This window comes from Vombatus ursinus, unplaced genomic scaffold (genome assembly GCF_900497805.2).
Source record: "Vombatus ursinus unplaced genomic scaffold, bare-nosed wombat genome assembly UNPS02013931.1, whole genome shotgun sequence".
Lineage (NCBI taxonomy): Eukaryota > Metazoa > Chordata > Mammalia > Diprotodontia > Vombatidae > Vombatus > Vombatus ursinus.
Window position 1 is genome coordinate 2,037,723 of NW_020953709.1, and position 8,694 is coordinate 2,046,416.

An 8,694-nucleotide genomic window follows, 5' to 3' on the forward strand; every position below is an offset into this window, starting at 1 on the left:
TTGCTAAAGGGGAGCAGGTTGGTAAGCAGAGGTGGTTCTTTGGATTCTAAATCACTTCACCAAATCATTAACATTTGAAAGGTAATGAGTTTATTGGATCAATTTCTCCAGGAATGGGCACATCCTCAGGTTACAGGGCCACCCAAAACATGGGTTCCTGAGGGACGGCTCCTATGCTTCTGGCCTTCCCTCCCCGCCCCGGATCTTCCCAGAGGACCACCAAGGAGCCCTTCCCTCCCATCCACGTCCTCTCCAACGTTGTCTCAAGCTGGGAGGAGAAGGAACCCTGATTTGTTGTTTCTCCCTGGGCCGGCCCATGGGCTTGAGTCTTGAGGGCAAAGGGGTGTCCCCCCACCCCGGGCCTGGCTTCCTAATGACAGGGGCATGGAGTGTAGGGCACAGACACTCCTGGCTGGCAGCCAGATGCCCTCCGGGCCCCCACGCCTCCCCCAAGACCTGTGACGGACAATAAAATGGCACGTGTCCCTCGTCTCGTGTCCGTGCCGTGAAAGGCTAGCTGGGAGGAGACAATATTTACCGCTCACAAAGAGACAAAGTCTGCTCCCCTCCCCTGGTTCAGCCACCAGCCCTTCTGTCCAGGTCTCGGGCTCCAAGGGGTGAGGCCCCCCACGTTCCCCACAGTACCCAAGGTCTGAGCCTGGGCTTCCTCCCCTGCTGTCCTTGGGAATGATGTCCAGGTGGCCATCACGGCTGCCTGGAGGTGCCAATGGCCAGAGGGCTGGGGCTAGAAGCCGAGGGACAGCCAGGCCCCCGGCATCCACTCATTCCTTGGCCACTGGGCACCGTGGGGGCTGCTTCTGCAGAAGCGCCAAGGTGTCCCGCTTCTCGATGCGCCGAAGCTGCTTTTTCTTGGCCCGCTTGAGCTTGGTGGGGTTCCGGATCTAGTGGGGAGCAAGGAGGGGAAAAAGTTCCTGAGAAACTTCTGGCCCCTAGCTTCTCCTCTCTTTCTCATACTCCAGAGACTCCCTCACAGGTCCCCACTGCTTGGGGTCAAACCTCCCCTCGTTCCCAATACCCCACGGTAGCCGACAATCTAAACACATCTGCCTCCTCCTGCCGCTGGGCACGTGGCCAGAGGCTGTCCATCATCCCACGTGCCTGGGCGAGGCCAGGGGCCCTGGTGCACTCACCACTTGGACAATCTCTGCCTTCCGCTCATTCTCCAAGCGCCTCTTCAGGTTCTCCGCCCGCCGCCTTTTCTTCTCCTAGAGGGAAGAGCAAGGGGACAGGTGCTACAGAGCTCGGCAAGGACTGGGGGGAGGAAATCCTGGGTGGGCCCAGCAGTAGCAACACCCACCTCTGGGCCCCTCTGCTCCTCTGGGAGAGGATGGGGTTTGCATATGCCTGAGCTCCCCCTTCCCAGCCCTGATGTTCCCGGCTCTAAGCCCTTCCCGGCTGTGACATTCCATGTTCTAAGGTTCCTCTCAGCTGTCATTCCATGTCCTAAGGCCCCTCCCAGCTTTGACATTCCCATTTCTAAGATCTCTTCCAACCGGGATATTCCACATTCTCAGATCTCTTCTAGCTCTGGCAGTCCCTGTTCTAAGATGTCTCCCAGCCCTGACATTCCACATTCTCAGATCTCTTCTAGCTCTGACAGTCCCTGTTCTAAGGCCCCTCCCAGCTGTGACATTCCCTGTTCTAAGATCTCTCCCAGCCCTGACATTCCACATTCGAGGGCCTCTCCCAGTATTAACAATCTATAGACTTATACATGGATTCTATAAAGAGCCTGAAGGGACCTCATATCATCTAATCCAACATTTCACTCCCATTTTATTGAGAAAACAGAAGCTCAGCAGTGACTTGCCCAAGGTCACAGAGTTGAACCTTGACAAAGGCTAGATTTGAATGACACGATGTGCTGGAGTCCTCGCCCTCTGGAGAGCAGAGGTGGACACCACCTAATTTGGCCGTAGCCCATGGACAGCAGGCACATGGGATGGCGGATCATCTTGAGGCATCATCATAGTAAAGACAATGCTGGACCCAAGTTCAAATCCAGTCTGGGATGCTTCCTAGCTGGACAAGTCACTTAGCCACTGGCTGTCTCAGTTTCCTCACCTGTAAAACGGGGAATGACAATAATAGTGCCTACTTCCCAAGGTTGCTGTGAGGATCAAACGATACAAGATTGTAGAATGCTTTGTGAATCTTACAAGTGCTACATAAACGTCATTATTATTACATTCCCATCTCTGACTCCATGTTCACACCTCACTCCCCGGCCCGGGCCTCTGGTTGGGTTTTGGCAATCAGAGGTGGCTGGGAGGCCCAGCCTCCCTAGAGGAGATGTAGGGGCACCAGGTCAGGGAGAGGTCAAAGCCACGCTGCAGGGATGGGGGGCTGAGGGGAGGTGGGGAATGGGGGCAGGGGCGAGCAGCCTGGGAGGATGAGGGGAACTAGGCTTGAGACACTTCCTCTTGCCCAAGACACATAGTGAGCAGTGCGATCCCAGGGCGTGCCACGGCCCTGTGGCCTCTCCAGGCACAGGCCAGGGCACAGCCCCGAGGGAATCCTAGGACGTCCAAGACAAGGGGCCCAGAGTGGGGAAGCTGGGGCCGCAGCCCGCTGCCTCCTGCGCTGGGCAGCAAGTGAAGGGTCAGTGGTCAGGGTCATCTCCAGCCCTCATGAGCCCAGACAGAGCTGCTGTAGGAGAGGACAGTCCAGGAGGGTGGGGAGGGGTCTCAGCCAGGCCCCTACTGGTGACAATTCCCAGTCTCAGTCCCACAATCCTCCCAGTATAAAATCATGAATTTGAACAACGTCTGAAGGCTGGATAAATAAAGGTGGCTTAGGGGGCTGGGGTCCTTTCCGGGACCCTCTTATGCCCGTGGCCCAGCCCGCTCTGCACGCAGTCCTGTCCCTTGGCTATCAAACACCCCTATTTAGCGTCCCTTACAGATGGACCTTCCAGCCTCTGTCTGAAGCCCTCCAGGGACTCCACTAGAAACCTCCTTGTTAACATCCAAGCAACACATGCCATGACGTCGCTGGCAGGACAGTGGAAGCAGAGCTGGGAGCTCAGAGGGCGTTTTAAGGATGAGGAAACAGGTCCAGAGAGGCAGTGCGGTACAGGCGATAGGATACTGACTGGACCTGGGTTTAAATTTTACCTCAAACACCTACTAATTGTGGGACCCTGGGTAAGTCCCTTAATCTCCCCAGGCCTCAGTTTTCTCATCTGCAAAGTGGGAGAACTAGAATCACTGGCCTCCAAGGTCCCAATCAATCTATGATTCTAAGACCAGAGTTAGAATTTTGGCTCAGGCGTGTACTAGCTGTGTAATTTTGGTCAAATTACTTACCTCCTCAGTCTCAGTTCTCTCATTTGTGAAATGGGGATTACCACAGCACCTCCTTCACAGGGTTGCCCTTTATAAGCCTTCATTTGCTACAGAAATATTAGCTCCCCCCGCTCCAATAGGATCATGGATTTTTATAAACGAGGAAACCGAGGCACGGGGAAGGAACTTTTCACACACTAGGTAACAACCGTGCCAGATGATAGCAGGACGAATAACTCAACATGGAATGGGGATAAATGGGAAGTTTCCCAAGTCCAGGCAGGGTGAGAAACTGGGTCATCTGACAAAACCCGGGGGTGGGGCTGACCTGCAGGCAAGAGAGCTTGTGCCACCCTGAGCTGGATCAGGACCCCGGAGGAGGTGAGGAGCCCCCCGGGAAGCTGCCCAGGTCAGGCTCCCCCCCGGAGTGCTGTGGTCAGTGTGGGGCCCACGGTGGGAGTGAAGGCCTTTGGGTCTGGATGCAGGAAAACCAGCCAAAGGGACCAGGGATGCTTAGGCTGGGGGGTGGCAGTCGTGGTGAGGACGTGGCATCTTCAAACAAGAGAGATCAGACTTTATTTGTGAGGTCAAGGGCAGAGCTGAGAATAAGGAGTGGAAGGGGCAGAGAAGCAGATGTCAGCCTAGATTTTACAGATGTCTGTGAGTGGGATAAGCTGCCCCAGGGCGCAGGGAGGTCTCTCTGGGACGTCTCCAGGAGAGGCTGCTAACCTCGGTCAGCCATAACCTCACAGGGCTCCTTCCTACTCTGAAATCCTACGGGCCTCTGAAGCAGCAGAAGCCAGGCTGAGACGTCCCACCTGCCTTCCTCCTCCGCCCCCTGGGCGTCTCCCCCACATCAGAAGGTGGGCCCGGCAGGAATCCCTGGAGAGGACTCGTCCTGCCCTCACCCCCTGCCTGTGTCGGCCTTTTCATCGTCTCCTACGTCCAATAAATCGCCAGTTCCTGCTGCTCTGACCTCTGCCAAGTCTCCTCCCCTGCCTGGGCCAGGCCCTGGTCACACCGCTCACCCGGGAGAGTCTCCTAACTGGTCTGTCTTCCTTAGGCTAGTGCAGGGGTGGGGAACCTGCAGCCTCGAGGCCACTTGTGGCCCTCTAGGTCCTCAAGTGCGGCCCTCTGACTGAATCCAAATGTCACACAACAAACCCCCTTCATAAGAGGATTTGTTCTGTAAAACTTGGACCGAGTCAAAAGGCCACACCCAAGGCTAGGGCCTTCTAGGGAAGGCCACATGTGGCCTCGGGGCCACAGCTTCTCCATCCCTAGGCTAGTGTCTCACAGTCTGGTGGAGGGGATGGAAAGCTGTCCCTGGAATCGGGACGAGCTGGGTTCACATCTTGCCTATCACTGGCTAACTCACTTAATGTCTCTAAGCCAATTCTGTCACCTGGAGGTGAGGATAATCCTGGCCGGCCCCACCTTCCAGGGGGGCTGTGGGGCTCAAGAATTTTTGTAAAATGCCTAGACAACTGGGGCCTTGCTGCTGGAAGGGAGATCCTCTTGTGCCAAGCCCTCCTTTCACAAATGAGGAAACGGAGGCCCCCAGATGGGGCAGATCTGTGGCAGAGCCCAGACCCTCCCCCAGCCCTTACCCGGCACAGTGCTACAGAAGCACCAGCCACCACCGCCCTCACTAATCTTGGCTCCACCCCTCCGTGCTCCCTCTCAATAAAGCCTGGCACTCGAAGCTCCCTGCCAGCAGTGCCACGTCCCGTCAGGCCCCTCTGCCACGCTGGACTAGTGACCGCCCCCAATGCAGACGCCCAGCTTTTGTTCACATCCCCAGGCCTGATACACCCCCACCATCTCATACTGCCTCCTCCAGGAAGCTAACCCTGATTGCCACCCGTCCAGGATCCAGCCAGTACACGCAGCCATGCACTTGCCCTCCCTGCACTTCAGAGAACTGGGCTCACATGTCCTGTCTAGATTTTAAGCTCCCAGCGGGCGGGCACCTCGTCTCGTCTTGCCTCGTATCTCCCTGCATCTGGCCCGGGCCTAACAATACCTGCACGAGTCTGTTTGGAAGCAGGGCCCTCCGTCGGCCGCACCGTCACCTGCCCCGCTTTCCACCCCAGGCCTCACCTCTTTGCGTCTTTGCTTCTCCTCCTCCAGGTGTCGGGCAAAGTCCTTGGCCAGCTTCCTCTCCTGCCGCTCCTTCATCTTGCGCTCCCAGGATGTGCGAAGCGGCTTGTCCTGGACCATCTGGGAAAACCTGGAGGCGGGAGGAGAGAGGGCAGACCCCCCAGTGAGAGCTCTGCAGGAGGATCCCAAATGCCCCGCGCTGGGCGCTGGGGCTGCAAAGATGAGTCCCTGCCCTCCAGGAGCTCACAGTGAGGGTGGGGGAGGGGGCCAGGCGCCAGCTCGGCTACACGATGTCCACCCCAAACACAGGAAGTGGCTGAAAGGGGAAGGGAAGAAAACTTGCATTTACAGAGTACCTACTGTGTGCTTACTTATACTGACTCTTGTTGGATCCTCACAACAACCCTAAGAGGTGGGTGCTATCGTGACCCCCTTTGTACAGCTGAGGAAGCCAAGGCAAAGGAGATGAAGTGACTTGCCCAGGGTCACACAGCTGGTAAGAGAGCCCAAGGCTGTGTTCCAAGCCAGGTTTTCCTGACTCTCAGGCCGGCTCCATCCCACGCATGCTGTGCTGATGGGGTCGGCACCTCCTACCTGACCTCTGACCCTACCAAACTGGAAGGGCCCTTTGAGACCATCTCACCCAACCAGAGATGGGGAGCTCACTACCTCAGGAGAAGCCCCCTTCACTCTGACGTGAAGGTTTTCCGTCACACTAAGCCAAAATCTGCCCTCCACTCCTCACTCCGCCCTTTAAGGTAGCCCCTCTCTCACAAGGCAGTCCAAAAAACTGGGGCAGAGGAGGAAGGTGCTCTCTTTGCCCTTGTTCGGGACCCTTGGCCTGGGCTCTGGAATGTGGGCAGAGAGCACTGGCAGCCCAGCCCTGCCAGTTAGGAACTGTGTGACCTTAGGGAAGAGCCTTACCCATCCTGAGCCTCAGTTTCCTCACCTGTAAAATGAGGGGGTCAGCCTCCTTAGTTTCAACAACCCTTTCAGCTCTAAATCCTCCAATTCAATTCAGTGGACATGAAGAGCACACAGTGTGTGGAGTGACAGGTATTAAGGCCTTGTGAGTGGCAGGTGGGCCACGGAATTAGGGAGACCTGGGTTCCAGTGCCACCCTGACCCATCCTGGCTGTGTGTGATTGGCTAGGAAGCATCCAAGCTTCTCAGTGTCCCAGAGAAGAAAGGTGCAGATCTGCATCAGGAGATAGTCTTGACACAAGGTGTGGACCAAAACAGATTTGAATGGCTCTAGGCCGGGTGCTGGGAATACGAAGTGAAACAAGGCGGTGGGTGAGCTCTGGGCCTGGCTTCGGATGGACCCAAGGTCAGAGCTGGCCTCAGACTCTAGCTGTGTGACCCGGATCACTTAGTCTCCATTTGCCTGTTTCCTCATCTGTAAAATGGGGACGATGAGAACGGCAGCTCCCTCCCAGGCTGGTCGTGAGGATCAGATCTGGCATCTGTAAAGCACCTGGCAGCACCTGGCCCCCTGGCACAGTGGGTGCTCTATAAAGGCTTCTTCCCTTTCTCCCTCTACCACTGGCCAGTTACAACTTGCACGCGAATATATAAATACATCCCATACACAAAAGGAATTTCAGGGCGGGGTGGAGGGAGATCAGATACGCTTCTCTGACCTTTTCTCAGTTTCTTTCTCAGGCTCGAACCCTCTGCTCCCACGGGCTGGTCACAGACCAGAGGGCTGAGAGGGGAGCTTAAAGATCACGCCTCCCAACCAAGCCCCTTCTTTTACAGAGGAAGAAACTGAGGCTCAGTGTGATTTACGATCCCTTCCTCCAGAGGAGGGCTTTCTGACTGCCCACAGCAAACTTTTGGCACCTCACCATTATTGTGGATCCTCTCTTATTACTGTCAAAGTGTTTCCCAAGTGATTGTGCCCAGGCAGCCTGGGAGCTGGCTCGGGGCTGGGGGCTGGGCACCGGGCAGTGGCTGCACTCACAGGGGAGCCTCAGCTTCGCCTCCTGTTGGACTGGGCATCGCTGCAGCTGTGACCTGCTCACCCCAGGAAGGGCAGCTCCAGCTTTCTCTCCCTGAAGCCTTGACCCAAGGGAAAAACCCCTTCCCCCTTTCCCTCACCTTTTCTTGTTGCGATCCTTCCATACGCGGCCAGACTTGGGCTTCCCTTTGGGAATTGCGGGGGCCTCCTTCTGCTTGGGCTTCTTGGGGGCTGGGGTGAGGGCAGGGGCGCCACCCCTCTTCTTGCTTTGGGGTGCCTGGGTCCCCGGCTGCGTCTCTGCAGCTCCGTCCTGGGGCAGCACTCCCGACTTGGGGGCCACTGGCTCAGGCTGACCCAAGGGGCACTCTCTGCCAGGCTCTGGCTGTCCTCGATGGGACCCTGATCCCTTGTCTCTCAGACTTTGGGGGGACAGCGAGCTGGCTTCTGGGGGGGATCTGGAGTCCAGCTCCTGTGGAGTTCTGGGGCTGGGCTCCGCCTGATCCCCAGGGGGTCCCGAGCTCTGAGCTCCATGACCCTTAGGGGACCCCACACAGGGCTTCTTGGGGCTTTGCGAGGGTCTCAGGCCTGGCTCCCTTTCACCTCCAGCGCCCTTGGCCTGCTGATTCTGATGTCTCCTGGGGGACCCCAGACTAGGCTCTGGATGATTCTGAGGGGGGGACCCCGAGTCTTGTCTCTGAGGGCTCTTGGGGGACCCTGGGCAGGGCACTGACTGATTCTGGGATGACCCTGGACCCTGACGCTGGGGCGACCCCGAGTCCTCATGCCTGTTCTTGAGGAATCCCAGGCCAGGGTCTCTGAGGTTCTGGGGGGACTCCGGATCCCCTTCGCCCACTCCCGCCGCCGCTTCCGGCACCGGCTCTAACGCAGCTTCGGCCTTGGATCCCAGGAGGGTGCGCCGGGCCTTGCGGGCCCTCCGAGTTGGGGTCGCCGGAGTGGCGGGGCTCTCGGCCTCCAGCCCCTCCAGGCGGCGGCTTCTCCTTCGAGGCGTCTCCATTCCCTCGCGCAGAGCCCAGCGGCGCCCACCAGAGCCCACCAGAACACGCTCCACGTGGAGCTGCCGGGTTCTGCGGCTGTCGGCGCTCCCCGTGACGTCACAAAACAGCGACCGGCCAATGAAGGGCCGGGAGGCCTGTTACTCGGTCGGCCATATTGGTGAAGGGCAACCCGCCCCCGCCTCATCTTCCAGGAGCATGCGCTCTGCAGCCACTCCCTGAGCAGCTCATTTGCGCTTGCGTCGATTGCACTGAGCCGGCCTTCCTGGACCCCGACTGTGCCGGGCGACCACTCCCAAGAGGGCGG

At 57.8% G+C, this 8,694-nt stretch overlaps 1 protein-coding gene across 1 annotated transcript; it reads right to left on the reverse strand.

Annotated features, from left to right (window-relative positions):
- Positions 1-67: 67 nt before the first annotated feature.
- Positions 68-8,467, reverse strand: CCDC86 (coiled-coil domain containing 86). Its single transcript, XM_027858847.1, has 4 exons — positions 7,515-8,467; positions 5,412-5,541; positions 1,152-1,226; positions 68-902 (listed from the first exon to the last, which is right to left on the reverse strand). The coding sequence occupies exons 1-4, from the start codon at positions 8,387-8,389 to the stop codon at positions 783-785; spliced, it is 1,200 nt and encodes a 399-aa protein (XP_027714648.1). The 5' UTR covers positions 8,390-8,467; the 3' UTR covers positions 68-782.
- Between the last annotated feature and the right edge of the window lie 227 nt (positions 8,468-8,694).

Bases quoted from the DNA above. Each gene is read 5' to 3' on its own strand.
- CCDC86 (XM_027858847.1), bottom strand. From the start codon at position 8,389: ATGGAGACGCCTCGAAGGAGAAGCCGCCGCCTGGAGGGGCTGGAGGCC. The intron at 5,542-7,514 runs GTGAGGGAAAGG...TCCCGCCTCCAG, and splicing joins AAGGATCGCAACAAGAAAAG to GTTTTCCCAGATGGTCCAGG. The intron at 1,227-5,411 runs GTGAGGCCTGGG...TCTTCCCTCTAG, and splicing joins AGAAGCAAAGACGCAAAGAG to GAGAAGAAAAGGCGGCGGGC.